This window comes from Marmota monax, unplaced genomic scaffold, assembly GCF_021218885.2.
Source record: "Marmota monax isolate L192 unplaced genomic scaffold, Marmota_monax_Labrador192_F-V1.1 WCK01_AAM20220418_F8-fsc00002, whole genome shotgun sequence".
NCBI lineage: Eukaryota > Metazoa > Chordata > Mammalia > Rodentia > Sciuridae > Marmota > Marmota monax.
Window position 1 is genome coordinate 11763574 of NW_026693571.1, and position 18451 is coordinate 11782024.

The 18451-nt window shown below is 31.4% G+C and overlaps 1 protein-coding gene across 6 annotated transcripts in view; it reads left to right on the top strand.

The window, feature by feature from the left end:
* The window catches only part of Tbck (TBC1 domain containing kinase), a 236481-nt gene that overhangs the window by 90354 nt on the left and 127676 nt on the right, over nucleotides 1-18451 (top strand). For all 6 annotated transcript variants that reach the window (XM_058583784.1, XM_046458939.2, XM_046458941.2 and 3 more), the window contains 4 exons: nucleotides 196-322; nucleotides 1851-1901; nucleotides 3281-3364; nucleotides 13363-13448. In XM_058583784.1, coding sequence (XP_058439767.1) covers nucleotides 196-322; nucleotides 1851-1901; nucleotides 3281-3364; nucleotides 13363-13448 — 348 coding nt within the window. The remainder of the gene's footprint in view (nucleotides 1-195; nucleotides 323-1850; nucleotides 1902-3280; nucleotides 3365-13362; nucleotides 13449-18451) is intronic.

An 18451-nucleotide genomic window follows, 5' to 3' on the forward strand; every position in this document is an offset into this window, starting at 1 on the left:
AAGCCTCTGGGATTACAAGTATACACCACTGTGCCCAGCAATAATAAAATTTTAAACTTTAGACACTAGGATTATGAAGGTGAAATAAACTGAAATTCATATTATGCTCTCTACTCTTATTTAAGGAATGAGGTTATGGGTTTATAAGGGATCACTTTGTCATAATTATACCTTATTTCTTTGCTGTTTTTATAGATTGAAGTGGATATTCCTCGCTGTCATCAGTATGATGAGCTATTATCATCACCAGAAGGTCATGCAAAATTTAGGCGTGTATTAAAAGCTTGGGTAGTATCTCATCCTGATCTTGTGTACTGGCAAGGTAAATTTTTAGTTATTAAACTTTCCTTAGAGTAGTAAAACTAAGTATCAAATACCCTGCTTTCAGAAAAGTCAGTGCTAAAGCTCTGATTCACTTTAGAAAGGTTTATAGGAGAACATCTTTTTTTTAAGCTTTTGTCAAAATGCTTAGGAGATATCATTTAAATACTCCATATTTAAAATTAAACAACTTGCCAATCACATTGACTAGGAATGAGGAATATTTGGTGCTTTTGCAATCTCTGTGGATACAATCTTTTTTTTCTTTTTTCTTCTTTTGTAGTGGGGATGGGGCAGGAGTTGAACTCAGGGTCATTCGGCCACTGAGCTACTTCCCCAGCCCTATTTTGTATTTTATTTAGAGATAGGGTCTCACTGAGTTGCTTAATGCCTTGCTTTTGCTAAAAATGGCTTTGAACTCATGATCCTCCTCCCTCAACCTCCCAAGCACTGGGATTACAGGCAAGCACCACCACACCTAGCTCTGTAGATACAATCTTAAACTTGTACAAATATTAAGATAATATTATGCCATAAATAGTTTTGGAATGAGTTGAAATGTTTATTCATCATCCCTAGTTTATGTTTATCATAGTTATTAGGATTAAAGCATAAAATATTACCTCAAACTGCTCATTTTACTTATTACCTTGTTTCTCCCTAGAATCTTTACTTGTTAATTTTTAGCTCTTGCCATTATTATTTTTAATGGTCATTAAAAAATTTATAAATTAGAATCCCATTCCATGTTATTTTAATACACACCTAAATTTTGCGATTCTCTGGCTTCAGCATCCCAAACCACTGGGATTACAGGCGTGCACCACTGTGTCCCGCAATGATAAAATTTTAAATTAGGATTATGAAGGTGAAATAAATTGAAATTCATATTATGCTCTCTACTCTTATTGAATGTTTTGATATAATAGATGTTTTCCTATTTCTGTTTTTTACTCCCATACTTTAAATGAAGGTGTTATTTTTCCTGGGTTTGTATATTTCAAAGGTGTTTTATTTCTTCCTTAGCTATTGTAGATAAATTTAAGTGCATTTTGTCAACTTGACAACATATGAACAGCATTATTATCAGTGAAATAAACATATTAGATGTTTGTATTTCATTTCACAAATTTTAAAGGATTTTAAAAAAATATTTCAAAGAAAAAGAACATAAGGCAAAAACTTCATCTCCTAGATGAGAAAACATGCCTGAAGATGTTAATTGATAAGATCACAGAGTGTCAGAGATGGGATCATATTCCAAGCCTTCTGACATTTTTGTTTTTCTACTTCCATATTGCTTTTTACCTCATAATAATATTGTTAAGAATAACTTATTTGTTTTGGACACTTGCCATTTTTCAGACACTTAGATATTCCTCAGAATAACTCATGAAGGAATTCATGTCTGGGTAATACTTAAAATGCTTAATCTATTTGGAAGTATTGCAGAGAATTGAATGAGGTATATGTGTACAATTCCAATGGATTATTCATTTGACTCCTTTGTTCCAACCCTTCTGTGTTAGGTCTTGACTCACTTTGTGCTCCATTCCTGTATCTAAATTTCAATAATGAAGGTAAGGCTCTTTATCATGAAAATAATTGTTGTGAGTATTATCCTAAAATAATCGGTTGAAAGATTAAAGGTTTTTGTTTTAACGTTCTTCTATTCTACTTTGTAAATACTATAAAATTTTGTGAAAGAATCTCTTAAATTCATTTTAGAGAATGTGAAAGATTAATTTATTACTGGAGAGTTTTAGTTGTAATGACACAATGATTAGAGATTTTTGGGAATTGAACTGGTTATTCTAAATTCACTTACCTATATTGGTGACCATTTTATGAAACTTGAGAGAAGATTCTGACTCTCTAGAGATTAATTTTAGTCTAAGGATACTTTCTAAAACATTTGTAATAACTCCCTAGCTGCATTTTTCTTTGATTTTTATATCTCCAAAGCATGTCAGTTCAAACACACCTCTTTTTTTTTTTTTTTTTTTTAAGAGAGAGAGAGAGAATTTTAACATTTATTTTTTTTTTTTAGTTTTCGGCAGACACAATATCTTTGTTTGTTTGTGGTTCTGAGGATAGAACCCAGGCCGCACGCACGCCAGGCGAGCGCGCTACCGCTTGAACCACATCCCCAGCCCTCAAACACACCTTTTTAATGAAGACTTATTCTTCCTGACCTATATAGCATTTTGTATTTCAGGAAATTTACCTTGTTCTATTTTGTATTCTAGTAACTTAAATATTAATGTTTTAATAATTTTTGGTTAATGACAGGTTTTAGTTTTCAGCCCCTTGGCTTTCTTTTTATAGATTTTTCAATAAATATTTATTAGATTCAGTTGATTCAAATCCCAAATCCCTAATAATAGATCACATCTAGCGCATGTAATTGTATATAGCATTAATGTCTAGACATGTAATCTCACATTCTTTTTGGTATCAAAATATTCATAGATTTCTGGAATTGAGTAGCAGTAACATACTCCCAGAGAACTGAAATATCATATTAGACTGCTTTTAAAAACATGCTATTCTCTGATTTTCTCACTGATTAGACTAAAGCTTTTGTTATGTTTAGTTTGATGCATTCAATTATCACTCATACTGATCCAAGAATAGTAAAGGATCTGAGTTTGAAAGAATACGTTATAGCTATTAGTTCTAAATCCTAAAGTTTACAGTCTTGTGTACATCAGCATTAATTAAAGATTGTAAGATTTGTAGATATCATTAATGATATCAATTTGAGATATTTTAAAAAGACTTTTGTTGTCTAAAAGATTTTCTATTTTAAAGAACTGAGGTTTTCTTCCCCTTAATTTTGTATTTCTAGCACTTAATACCATAACTATTGTTTAACAGAAGAATTGAAGAATATGTGCTAAAAATGCTTATCATTTACCCTATTAACCAATCTTTTATTTGCCTTCTTCTTTCTTAGCCTTGGCTTATGCCTGTATGTCTGCTTTTATTCCCAAATACCTATATAATTTCTTCTTGAAAGACAACTCACATGTAATACAAGGTAAGCAAATATGTTTTCTTATCTTTTTTGCAGGGAAGTTACTTATATCAAAAATAACCAGTACTCAATTTAGTTTATGGTTTTGACCCCACAAAATTTGATGATGATCCATCACTAAAATTTACAAAGAGAAATGAGAAAGTTTAGTCTTTCCTTCAAGTCCACAAAAAAATCATATTTTTAAATGACTATTTAATATCTGATCTCAATTCAGTTCAAATGTAGCATGGTAGTTTTAGAATATTAGCGATTACTCTTTGTCTCTCCAACAATTAAAATTTTCTATAAAACGTGTTACCATTGAGCAAGCCTAGAGTAAATTAGAAAGACTTTAAAAAGCATTTAAATGTGTAAGTATTGAAAACACTTCTCATCCATCTCATTCCTAATGCTTAAACACCCCAAATAAACTTCCTCTTTCTTCACTTCGCTAAAACATATTTTCTCAGAGTACAAGTCAGAGCATAATTAATTTATCAGTACATTTAGGCTAACTTCAGCTGCATTCAAACTTCTAGTATAATTTTATGAACACCTTTTTGGAACTAGCATAGCAGAAGTTAAAAAATGTGTATTTTCTGATCAAATAAATTTTCTAATTTGAGCTTCATTGCTTATTGTGTAAGGAAGGACAAAAACAGTTTCTCTGTATGTCATTTTCCTCACATCTAAAATGAAAAGATTACTTGCAAACATTAAACATAATAAAAATTTAAAAGCCTAGCACATGAAACATTCAGTAACTGCTATTACTTATTTATTTATGTTCATATTACTGTTATTTCTGTTTTTACGTTAATGCCGTTATTACCATAGTATTACATGCTGTTTTCTCTTTTCAATATGGTTCTAAATGTTTTAAGGTTATGGAATTTTCTTAAGGTTTTGTATTTCTTTTAGAACAGAACACAAAGCTGCTCAAATAGTCTCCCATTTGCCATTTTTATGACAATTATAAAGAATTTGGAATTCATGCTGGGTTTTATTTATATCCTTATGGTTTGATGTAGTTTAGTTTGAGGAGAGGAAGTAGGAAAACTAGATTTACAAAATTCTGATCCCAGTTAGTAATTGAAATCTCAATTACTAATTTTTTTTTTTTTTTTACTTGTCAGCTTTTTCACTGCTGTAACTAAAAGACTTGACAAAAACAGTAGAGGAGGAAAAGTTTATTTCAGGGCTCACAGTTTCAAAGGTTTCAGTCCATAGACACTTGGCTTCATTCCTTGGGGCTTTAGTTGAGGCTACACATCATGGTGGAAGTGTGGTGGAAGGAAGGAGCTCATGATGATCAGGAAACAGAGAGAGAGAGAGTCCACTTGCCAAATATAAAAAGCACACCCCGAAAGGCACACCCCCAATGACCCACCTCTTCTAGCCACACTCTATCTGCCTTCAGTTACTATTTGGTTAATCCCATCAGAGGATTAATTTACTGATGGGGTTAAGATTCTCTTAACCCAACCACTTCTCCTCTAAGCCTTCTTGCATTGTCTCACAAATGAACTTTTGGAAAACTTTCTACCTCACATCCAGCTTATAACAGTGGTCAATATAATGGGAAAATAGAAACAAAGAAAAATATAAACAAAAAGATAAAAGACTAAAAGGAAAAGAATATAGCTAAATAGCTCAGCACACATAATTACTTTTACAGCATCAGTTTTATTAGAATATAATAAAAAAATTTAAATCTTTTAAAAAATTTTTGTGTTTATAAGGAAATTAAGTCACGATCCTGCATGCATCTCTTTATGTTTACAATGTGGATAAGAGCTAGGTATTGAAATAATGATTCAATGTCTTCATGTTAGTTTTGAAAGTATACTCTATTGACTTATATTTAGGAATGTTTGATTTGACATGGATATGCCCAATTCTCTGCACATTCCTACCACAGAGACTTTTACATATAAAGTTGGGTTTGATGTAAGAATGTTTTTTAAAAAGCATAATTTTTTGCTTTTACTTTTTATAATTATGGAGGAATGTATTTTATAGGAAAGAACTTGCTTTTTGCTTGTAGTTTAATTTAGTAAGGCAATCCACTTCAAAGGTCATGTAATGCCATCTTCAGAGATTTTGTAAAGTTCTATATAGTGGCCCTATACCTTAGAAGTAGGAACATGCCCCACACTTACCCATAGTTTTCTTATTAATTTGAGCAGTGATGTTTATTATAGAATTAACATTGTACTCTTTTAAGATTACAGTAACACCAGATCTAGCTCAGTGGTAGAGTGCTTGCCTAGCACATAGGAGGCCTTGGGTTAAATTCCCAATACTGGAAAACAAAACAAAACAAAACAAAAAAAACGTTAAAATAGAAGATTATAGTATCACTAAAATGAGTGACTTTAATAACATCTTGGACAATACCAGATGCTCTCAGAGAATAAGCAATGTGAAAACTCTGTCAAATGTGACAAAAGACAAACTGAAAAGATTAAGGGTATAAAATAGATTAATATTTATTTAATACTAATGGTAATTTCTTAACACACAGTTAAGTATGTCAACAATATAATGCTTCTGTTTCTAAAGCTTACATGAAACCATAATGTTTAATGAACTTTCATTATAAAATCCTGGACATTATCCTTTTCTATATTTGCCAAGCCCTTACAGTGCCAAGCTAGATTCCTATACTTGAATCAGATGAAAATATTGGGGAGTACTCAAACAATGACTGTAGGGCTTATCAAAGGAACTGCCTAGACGATTCATTTCATAATTGGATGTTGCCTGGCCAGGTAATAGCTCTCAAAGACTCAAATTAGAAGTCTTCTGTAATACTAGTTTCTGTTTTGCTCCATATGGATTCCTCTTACAAAATGTGGAATTTATTTACCTCTAAAAATTTTATTCTACAAAAATTGTTTCGTGTGTCAGATGGATATATATGTTATATATATAAAAGAATTTCCAACATGGAAAAGATGAGTTTCTACAGATTTTTAACACATGTTAAAAGGCTGAGTTACAAATAAGCAATACAAGATCTTCTTAAATTTGTTAAAATAGAAGAGAAATACTGCATACACAATATGATTTAGAAAACACTTGTCAGAAAGGCAAAAAGGACTTATATTTACTTGATTATTCAGTAATGTATTTAATCTTTAACATTATAATTAAAAGCTTCTCATAAACTAATGCTTTCCTGTATTTTTTTTTTTTTGTAGTTGGACACATGCCTTTATTTTATTTATTTTTATGTGGTGCTTAGGATCGAACCCAGCACCTCGAACGAACCCCACCCTCCCCCTCTAGTTTTATTTTTTGTTGTAATTTTTATAAATTTTTGTTTGAACTCTTGAATTAACTAATTATTAATGAATCTAAGTTTGAATTCTTTTGAAACCATAAAGATAAAAGACTAAAAGGAAAAGAATATCAATATTCAATATTATGCTGAAAAATGTAGGATGTATATTTTCCCAAGAAACAATAGACAAGCTTTCCTAAATCACTTGTTCAATTCTTATAGTGATCACATATATTATACTAGGAAAAGGCATGATTTTGATTAATTTGATTTTTGAGAAAGTAATTGCTCTGACAGTGTACCAGACACTGCTTATGGAATTGAACTTCTCAGGATAAATAGCACTCAGTCCTTTCCCAAGAGATTTTATAACATGATATAGGATGTAAATGTGAAAGTAACTAAATATTGAGTCATCAGATAAGTAATACTACTATATTATCACAGCACAAGATGTGGAGGGGTTTGTCTTAATCTTTTTTTGTGGCAGAAAGAAGAGATGACATGTCTGGAAAGGTCTCATAAAAGAAGAAATACTTGATGAGTTTGAAGTTTCTTGGTGAAAAGGAGGAAAGATTTTATTAAGACAAAGAATAAGGAAGAGGATTACAGGGTTTTTTTGTGTGTGTGCAGAATGGTTGATAATAGCCAGTAGTCAGATCTGCTGTGTGGGTTAGGAAAGACAGAAACAGTGAACTAAAGAATTATAATAGCCCAATGATTGTTGGTTTCATGAAAGAATGGTTTACTTTTCTTCAAAATGTTTTTTGTTTTTTGTTTTTTAATTTCTGACTTGGAAGTAGCAATATTCAGCTCTCATTTTATTAATGTCTCCGTGCATTGTTTTTTCCTCTTTTAAGCTTTAAATTTTCAAGATGGTTATTATTTTTGATTTGTGTAGTTATTACACACTTTGCCAAATTCTGGGGAAAATCTTAAGTTATATGAAACTGATTAGTTCAAAAATTAATTATAGAATTGCATTTTCACCTTAATGTTTGAATTGTTTTTCCAGAAATTAAAACTTTCTATATACAGTAGTGACACAAATTGTTCTCTGAAAAAAATAATTGTTGCTATAAATATATACTAGTAGAACACAGAAAATATTTTCTATTTAAAGTTTTTCCTAAAATACATTTACTATTTCTATTCCTAAAAGTTAAAATCCTTTGCCTCTATAAATAGAAAAATAATTTAATCATGGTAGCCTATTTTTAACCTTACTTTTATTAACTTTTACCTGAAGACGTTTTTTAAGGTACAATAAATTTAGTTAAAATTCTGGCCTACATGAATAGTCATCATTTGGGGCACTATTAAATTATTATCAGCAACTTACTATTAAGTTGAAGAGTGCCAATGCACATTTAAGATAACGTGTTGAATCTACAACTCAGGAATGGTCCTCTAGGTTATCCAGGATTACTAAAATCAAGATTCAGATTTTAGAGCATCAGCTGAATTGATAAAGGTAGAGGAATTGATTAGAATTTTAGTGGTATTGAAAAACAGGTTTTTGTAGTTTGTGGAACAGGCACATGTTACTCTATTGAAGAGAAAGGCAGCTTAAGGCCAGTGAAAAAGTGAGCAGCCCAGGTCTTGCTAATGACATTTTGTACAACATTAAGTATATTTTTGTACTGTTTTATAAAAGCAAGGCACATTCACACTTGGAAGAATGCTGTGAGTCAGGGACTAGAGATGTGGCTCAGTGGCAGAGCACTTACCTAGCACATGTAGGGCACTGGGTTCAATCCTTAGCATCACAAACAAAATAAAGGCAATCTGTCTACCTACAACTACAAAAAATAAATAAATAAATAGGAAAAAAAAGAATGCTGTCAAAATAGAAAAGATAGAGATACCATGTAAATCTGGGAAATAAAATTGAGTGAACGTTTTACCAATTTTCTGTTAAACTATGTATTTTTCTAAACCCTTTGAGGAAAAAGGAGATATGGTCTTTACAGTGATTTTCCTAGCATTTAATGCAGCAACACATGCAACTAAATTGACTGTATAACTACATCAGAATATTTTTGAAATTCGAAAATATTATTACCTTAAGTACATGTATGAAGACAGGAATGTTCGACTCTTCTTTGTGTACAAGCAAAGACATGAAACATTGTGCTCTATATGTGTATTATGAATTAAAATGCATTCTGCTGTCATGTATAACAAATAAGAATAAATAAATAAATTTAAAATTAAAAAAAAAAAGAAAGTAGCACTAACTGCAACAGATTCTGGGTATCAACCAGGTGCCAACTTGGACTCTTTCCAGGAAAACTAGGATATGTGGTCACACTACACATAAACATTCAAAAATTCTTTGAAGAGGAGGGAGGAGGGAAAGACAGGTATACAAAGTTCAAAGTCCACTTGTGAAATGTGGGATATAAAAGTAGATCTCCTTTCCCACCAAACAATACCGAAGAGGGGTGGGGGTAGAACATGTAATTTCACTATAAGGATATGTATTTAGAAAAGCAGTACACTGCATATTTCTAATTCAATGAACTTTTTTCTCCCATGGATTGTGAGTCAGGAGATTTTTTTCCTGATATGGTAAATGTTCCATCTTTACTAAACATTTATGAGAATTACTTAGTGAATTTTCTTGCTCACTTAATAGTGGGGGAAAAAAGAAAATGGCTCCCAAATGGGTCCCTAAAGACTACTTTTTGCTTTCTCTTCTTTGGACCTTCTTTTCTCATTCAGTTATAAAGGCTGATGCTTCCTTTTTGACCTTTAGTAAATAGACCAAACTTTATGGCTGGAAAATTTTGTTAATAGAAGATAATTTTAGTTCATTTGCAATAAAATAACTGGCTTCTTTTGAGTGGTATGAGTCAACAAGTCACCAAAGGGTTTGATTTGGGCAGTTCTTACTTGACAAGAGATATATGACTCTGCTTATCTCTCTCTACTTAAATTTTCAGTATAAACTGGCAGGCAGCCTGATAGAAAATTTAAAAAAAAAGTATTTACAGAATTGAAAGTACTGTTTCTGATTTGTGAGCAGAGGAAACATTTGCTTTAAGTCTATCACCCCATCATCTTTTGTCTCTTCCTTTCTCCAGCTAAGAGGAAAAGGCCGAAAAACTGGTCAGAAAGGAAAAAATGATATTCATATGTAGGGCTTTTTGAAATTTCATCTCTGCATGTATTTTATGAATTTTCTTAGAAGATAAACATATGGCTTATTTATAAACAGCTGCACAAAAATAGAGTGTCATGAAATTTTTACATTGAATTCATTGGGGATTGTCATTTGAAAGTATGTCATAAATAAGCTGTTTTAAAAGGAAAATATTAATATGAAAAGATTAGAAAGAAAGAACACTTTTTTCATTTTATATTTGCAAAAAATTAGAAAGTATAAGATTTCATTAAAATGCAGAAAAAGTAGATGTGATTTTGTACAGTAGTGTAATTTTCATAAATACCTTGATTTGTTTGAAGTAGAGTAGCACTTACCTTTATATAGGTCACCTGTAGTTGAGAGAATATTATTTTGTGTTTAAGACTCTATACTTAATGTTTTCATCATATACATATATCTGTAGAATCCTTTGTATTTTTCTGACAACTAATCTGTTTCTCTGTAGCTATCATTACATTCTTCCAGTTTTATTTACAAACTGAAAGAAAGACATATACATTTTGATATTTTAAAGTTTTTTAGGGGAGTTTTAAATGTCTTATTATTGTTAGTCTTTTGTTTGTTTTTGCATTACCTGGACTTTGACCTAGGTTCACTCTGCCCCTGAGCTACATCCTAAGCCCTTTCTATTTTTAGACAGGATCTAACTGTGTTGCCTAACTTGTGATCCTCCTCCCTCAACTTCCCATGAGGCTGGCATTATAAGCATGAGCCACCATGCCCAGCTTTAAATTTTTTTTTTTTTCTTGGTACTGGGAATTGAACTTAGGGGTACTCAACCATTGAGCCACATCCCCAGCCCTATTTTGTATTTTATTTAGAGACAGGGCCTCACTGAGTTGCTTAGCACCTTGCTTTTTGCTGAGGCTGACCTTGAACTCATGATCCTCCTGTCTCAGCTTCCAAGCTGCTGGTATTAGGTCCTGCACCACCATGCCAGGCTTTAATGCTTTTTTGAAAAAAAAAAAAAAAAAAAACTTGTAATGTGATTTAGAGTGTATTTGAGAGGTTCTACCATAAGTATACCAGTCCATACCGTATCTCATTTGAAAGTCTATTCTGTGCAACAAAACTTAAGTCAGTTTTATAAATTATATTTATATAAATGAAGCAGTGTGGCCAAACATGGTGGTGCACTCCTATAATCCCAGCAGCTCTGAAGGCAGAGGCAGGAGGATCACGAGTTTAAAGCCAGCCTCAGCACAAAGCTAGGTGCTAAGCAACTCAATGAAACCCTGTCTCTATATAAAAAACAAAAACAAAAAAAGGCTGAGAACATGGCCCAGTGGTTAAGTGCCCCTAGATTCAATCCCTGGCACCAAAAAATATAAGTAAATAAATGAATAGGTGTATGATCTGTATTAACACATAAAATCAATATACGTATCTGTGAGGAGTGTAGGAACAGCGGAAAAAAAACTCAACAAGCCAAAACAACCGTTTACCTGTCCGAGATTTTATTAGCAGGACCATAGCAGCCAGTCGCAGAAGAGAAAGGGGGGGAGGGGAGGGGGAGAGTGAGAGAGAGCCCATGAACAGGGTGTTGATATTTATGGGCTCAAGGCAGGATCAGGAGGAGCAAGGCCAGTGGGCTGTTACTTCTTCATTGGCCCAGAGTTCGCGACACTTCAGGGATTGATTGGAGGTTTGCCATTCAAAGTTCGCACCATTCACAGGGATTGCAGGTGATGGTTCCTGTGCAGTCATGGACTTGAGCTCCTGGAAGAGAAGCGCTCTGGCTCCATCTTTACCAACAGGGTCATAGCTTACATAAATTCTCCCATCAGTGTTTGGGAGACCACAAAGAAAGTGGTCTACTTTTTTCATGATAGATTAGGTCTCTTCAGTAGATCAATAATTAAACATGTAAATCCATGTAGTAATTAAATTTATCAGTCTCAAAAAGGATGATATTTAATTTACTGGAGCATAGTTGTTGAGAATTTATTAAAGCATCAATTTCTGGGTTAAAATGAGGTATGAGTTAGAAATTAATAACTATATACTAATACATAAATATACACTGGAATGCTTATGATAGCTGATACAATATACATTTTTTTTCTGGAAATTTGGGACCATAAATATACCATCACTAATTGAAAGGAGATAAAATGAAGTTAAACCCAGATATTTTCACTTTGATTTGTAACTCTTAAAGCTGATAGAAATTATACCTGTTTTGTTATGAAAGGAAAAGGTGAGACAGTAGATACATAAAAAGAATTTTGTGGCAGGATGATAAAGAGTCACATTGGGTCAGGAATATGATTCACCCTTATCATTGTATTGAGTAGAAAATCTCGTTTTCTTTGCTTTTTGATCTGATGCTCTTCTTTGTAAAATATATGATACTGCTTATGGAAAAATTAGTATAAAATTCATGTGATCATTAGAAGCAAAGTTTTGTTGAGAAAAATAAGGGAAATCTATTTGTGTTGATGGATTGTCAAGGATTTAGTTTTATTTCTTGAAATATTAAAAATCATAAACGTATAAGGCAAGGCAAACATTATTTCTAGAGGTTACATTCACCAAATAATTGTTTTAAATAATAGATGTTACTTAAATGAAGGAGAGAATTGAGATTATTAAGGGAAAACTTGTATTATTGTGATTTCAGTTTCAAAAGGGGAATAAAAGAAGTTGAGCTTGTTGAAATGTATCTTAATTTTATTTATTTTTCAATGGAAGAACTGTGCTTACTTGCCCTGGAGTATACCGCTATCTTGATTAGATTGGCACATAGTAAATTGGTAAAAATAGTAACTTATTGAGGGGGCTGGGGTTGTGCCTCAGGGGTAGATGCTTGCCTAGCATGCGTGAGGCACTAGGTTCAATCTCTGGTATCACATAAAAATAAAAACAAATAAAATAAATGAATTATGTCCATCTACAACTAAAAATTTAAATAGTAACTTATTAAAACAGGGTAAAAATGAGAAAGTACTTATAATCTAGTTGAACCCTATGAATTAGAATAAGAGTAGAATCAGCAACGGTTATTTTTAATTGCCTACTGTGTGCCTACTTTCTGATTAAATAGGTGTTAATTCCTACTCCTAAATATGCCAAATGCAGTCGTAAGTGGAAATACATTAAAACTAGAACAGGTGCCTAAACCTGTATATATAAACAAATAATAATTTAAGGCATAATAATTCTATTTGTTACCACTTATAAATGTTGTTCCTTGCTGAAGGATCTGTTACACTTTCTGAACATTCAATATATGTGAAATGGATTTAATATTACTGTAGAGAAATTGTATATAGAATTTACTAAGAAAACATCATACATCGTGTGTGTATTTTGTGGCTCAAGATATAAACTGATAGCTCTGAAGGCAGAGAATAAGTTGTTCAATAGTGGTTTTTTGTGTATTTGTTTAATAATTAGTAGTAAGTGATTAAAGTAGTGACAACAAAATTTTTCTATTAAATTTTTTTCATAGATTAAATCTTATTCAGAATATAAATTACACTGTAATTTGTTTGAATTTAATATCTTTGAGATAATTTGTAAAGTCATGATTGTCTGACTTTCTTATCATTTTAGAGTATCTGACTGTGTTTTCTCAAATGATTGCATTCCATGATCCAGAGTTGAGTAATCATCTCAATGAAATTGGCTTCATTCCTGATGTAAGTACTTGGCACATTAATAGATTACAAGGTAAAAAATAGAGCAGACATGGCCAGCACAAAGCAGTGTGTTTTAAAAATTTTTGTTATTAGGAGAAGTCCCTACGTGAACAAGTTACTACTACTACTAATTATGATACTGTGTTTGTGTGATTAACACCATATTCTCACTTCAAGTCAAAGGAAAGGCCCTTGTTTTCTTTATGAACTCAATGTTATCAAGTTGTTTTCTGTTGAGTATATTAAACTGTTCTGTGAAAGGTTTTCATTTGGATTTTATGGTATTCCGGCCTGATTTTGAAGAAATAGGGAATTTATACTTAATTGAAATTAAATATAAATTCTCTGTTTCCAGCAGCAAAGGTAATTTATTATAGCAACAGTAAATGTATATTTATTTTCCTCTATTCATTAATTTAAAATGTAATTGTGTCAAGCAAAATGTATATAATGTATTGTTTGACATATAACATAATATGTAACATATTGCCAACAATAGCATGTAATAGTTAAATAGGAGCAAAAGTGTTTTAGATGAGGGAAATTACTACAGAAAATAAACCAAATTTACAGGAACAAATGAAGAACATCTGAAATTATACACACAGATATTGACAGCATGAAATGTACAAGCATATAACTGCTATCCTTTATTTTTCAACTTCTTAAAAAGGCAGAAATATACTCAAAGTAATAATTACAACAAGATATTGCTAGATTTAAAGATTTATAATTATAATATATATTATAATACCACAAAATGAGTAAACAGGAGTAGAGCTATATGATTAACATTTCTGATCTCAGCACAATTATGAATCTGAATCTATACAAAACAAGGGCATATTATAAACATTGGAGCAACCAGCATGTAAATTAGAAAATTGGGAAAACATTAAAGAACACAGACAAAAAAACAATGACAGAAGAACAGAGGGACAAAATATATGAGATATGTAGGAAACCAAAATAAAAAGTCAGATGTAAATAGAACCATATTAATCATAACATTTAATGAGATTGAAGTATTCTAAATAGCCTCTTCTGTGTTTTGCTTGATATTACCTTGGAAGCTTTGCCATATTTGATCTTACTTTATTAGTTTTTCTGTAATATATATGAAACTAAAAGTAAGAGTTGACAGGCAGTGTTACACAGGGGGCATGGCTTAGTCTGTTACTTGTTCATGGTTTGTGACATGGAGTGAAGCCTCTTTTGGAAGGCTGTGGGATAAACATATGTCAAAACATCACATTTAACCCCATAAATATATACAAATATTATTTATCAATTAAAAATAAAGTATTAAGTAAAAGTGAAAAAAATAATCACTAAGGTTACATATTTGAAATTGGTAGAGATATAACAAGATCTTTTTACATGTTACATTTTATACTTTTAATTTTTTTTACATTGTAAATGTGCCTCATTCAATAGTTAATTGAAAACCTGGTGCCTGTCCTCAAGCAATTATAATTTTTCAAATGCTTTATTGAAAAATTATTAATAAGTAGTATGGTATTATCTCATTTTCATAGACTATAGTGTATATGTACATATACATAGGAAAAGTAGAAAGGCTATACTATAGAATATTAATCATGACTATTTGGTGTTGGAATAATTTATGGTGATTTTTCTAGGGGGCGGTAGGTACAGTTCTAAATTTGTTTTCATTGAACATGTTTTGTAATACAAATTTAAACTATATTATATGGTAATAATGAGTAGAACATTATTTTAACCCACAAAGTATAAGAACATGCGTATTTTATACTGAGACCCAAAGCACATCAAAAATGTGTTTATGTGTATTTGTAACAAATTTAATAAACATTGTCTCACACTTCCTATATATAATGCATCTACTATATTTCTTAAATGTGCGTATCCAGTATGTTGATTATGTGAACCTTAATTTGAAAAATGCTTATGTAAAGGATTTTTAAAAGGCAGTAACTGATTTTGAAATTTAAAAAGTAAAAGGCTATTGGAGTACAATATCACACATTTTTTAACCTAAAAAAAAAAAAAATGCTTTTTAAGCTAGAGATCTCATTCCATCTTAACCACCTTTGTTTCCTGTGTCTTACTTCTGAGAATGGTATATTGAAAAGTTTTGTTAGAAAATGTTTATAGTGGGCTGAGGATATAGCTCAGTTGGTAGAGTGCTTGCCTTGCATGCCCAAGGCCCTGGGTTCAATCCCTGGCACCACAAAAAAAAAAAAAAAAAAGAAAAGAAAATGTTTATAGTAACACTCAAAGCATTTTTAAGTATTACAATAGCAGTGATAATATAAATATTACTGAGTGCTTTAAGTTGTAAAATAATTAGTGTTAGAAGTAAAACCTTAATCGTTTGCCATCAATCCTCTGCTCTTAGCCTGGTGTATCTTTCATTGGAAAAATAGAAACTAAAACATCAGTCCATTTTTTCCTTGTTCATTGCTCGTTGTTATTTATTTAGAGACAGGGTATTTTAGCTCTCTGTGATATTATCATTAGGCTTAAAGTAACGCTCAATAATTACAGTGTCATTTGCTTCTAGAATTGTGGAGAAGCATCTTTCATTTGAGTAGACAGCTTATTGAGTGAGGGATCCAATAAGAATACATAGAATATCCAAAATAAAAAGAGAAAACAATGGCAGGTCCTTTATTATTAAATGAAAAAGCTGTGAAAAAATAATTAACCAATGGAAATATCATAATAATATTCATTATTAATGCATATTAATATGTGTTTGCTTTATACATATTTTCTTTATTTAAATTTATATAAAATTTTGCCTCATGTTATAAATGTGAGGTATAAAACAATACGATACTAGATTGGTCTTATGGCTAGAGCTGAAGAAATGTTGAAGGAATGGATTGCCAAGCTGGCAATGCTATTTTGAGGAAAAAAGAATACTGTTAACTAAAATATAGGCTAAAAGAAAAGGTCATTATTTTTTATAAAAATTTCTTGTCCAGGGCAGTGGCACATGCCTGTAACCCTCAGAGGCTCAGGAGGCTGAGGCAGGAGAATCTCAAGTTCAAAGTCAGCCTAAGCAACAGCAAGGTGCTAAGCAACTTAATGAGATGCTGTCTCTAAATAAATACAAAATAGGGCGAGGGATGCAGGTCAGTGGTTGAGTGCCCCAGAATTCAATCCCCAGTACCCCTGACCCTCACCAAAGTTCTCTTAAAAGTACCTAAAATGTATTCAACTCAAAAGAAAACTACATTAGTTCAATGCTATAGATGACAGAATATTTATGTAGACAAATGAGAATGGAATTATGTAGACTATGATAAAATTCTTAGACATACTCATGAATATGAGTAGCACTAAGAAAGAAAACATAGAGGAAAAATAATTTATCTTTGCTATAGTTAATCATATAATTGAATTCTGAATGATTATGCTGTAAGGAGCAGGGGTTAGCAAAACACATTGTTAAAACATGATACTGTAAACACGTTAAATGTTTACTGTGTAACAGTACTATTCCATCCTCTTTGAAAGTAATCATTCATCAAATCCTACAAATTTGTAAATAATGATTGTTAAATCTTTATATATTACACCAGTTTTGGAAGGACTACTTAGGTGAAAGTAAAATTCTACATAAAAATAACTGATAAAAATATTTTATGAAAGATAACAGAAATAAGTTTTTTAAATATTCTATTTTTTGCATTATTTTACAAACTTAAATATGTTTGTTTTAAAGTATCCCTTAAGTTCTGGGATTTGTTTGTACCCTACTTGCAAGCTTATAAATTATAACTGTTTTCTGGACAGTGGCAGAAAACATAAGACTCCTGAATTAGAGATGAAAGGATTTATCACTCATAGTACAACAATCAAAGTTAAATATTAGCATATGTTTATTGTTTTCCCTCCTTCCCAAATCTCATGGAAACAACGAGTGCCCAGATGTTACCTACATATACAGTGGATTGTGTTAAAGGAATGAAACCATGAGTTCAGGAATTTCAAATGTTTTTAAATAGATGGTAAATATGCCTTCCCTTTTTCTGAGAGAGTAAGGGAAAGACTCCTTTAAAAAAAAAAATATATATATATATACATATATATATGTATATATATATATACATATATATATGTGTATATATATATATATATATATATATATATTAGATGTACATGACAGTAGAACATATTTTGGCATATTATACATACATGGAATATGATTTATTCTAATTAGGATCCTATTCTAGTGGTTATACATGATGTGGAGTTACCCTGGTCTTGTATTCAAATACAAGGATAGGAAAGTTATATCCCATTAATTCTACTGTTCTTCCTATTCCCCTCCCGGCTCCCTTCCTTTTATTCTCCTTTTTTGTTCCAAGTCTATAAGTAAACTTGTCCTGAATCCACAGAGAGATCTTTGTTTTCCAAAGGTGGGTTTTGGTTTTTTTGTTTGTTTGTTTGTTTGTTTTGTAAACATATTTGAAAAGATAGTTCAGGACAAAGATCAGTGTTCACAAAATCAAACATCTTTGTTCACAAGAAATCCAGAAATTCAAGAAAGCACATTAAAATTTGAATTTAATAAGCCAGGCTTGGTGACACACACCTGTAATCCCAGCTACCCTGGAGCCTGAGGCAAGTTCTAGGACAGCCTCAACAATTCAGCAAGACTGTTAGCAGCTTAGACCCTGCTTTAAAATTTAAAAATTTAAAAAAATAAAAGGACAAGGAATGTAGCTCAGTGTTAAAGTTCTCCTCAGTTCAATCTCCAGTACTGCAAAGAAAATAAAAAAAAAAAAAAGAGGAAATAAAAATTCTTAAAAAGAATAGAAAGAGAATATATAACTTTTAAACCAAGGCAGGTTGTGGTAGTAAGACAAAGTCATTCAAACCTGTAAAATCAGAGAGAACATAGAAAGAATGTAAGCTAATTAAATTGCCTATTAAAGGAGTATTTAGATGGTGTTTTTAAAATCCATCTATATGCTATTTATAAGAGGTAAAAGTAAACATGTAAA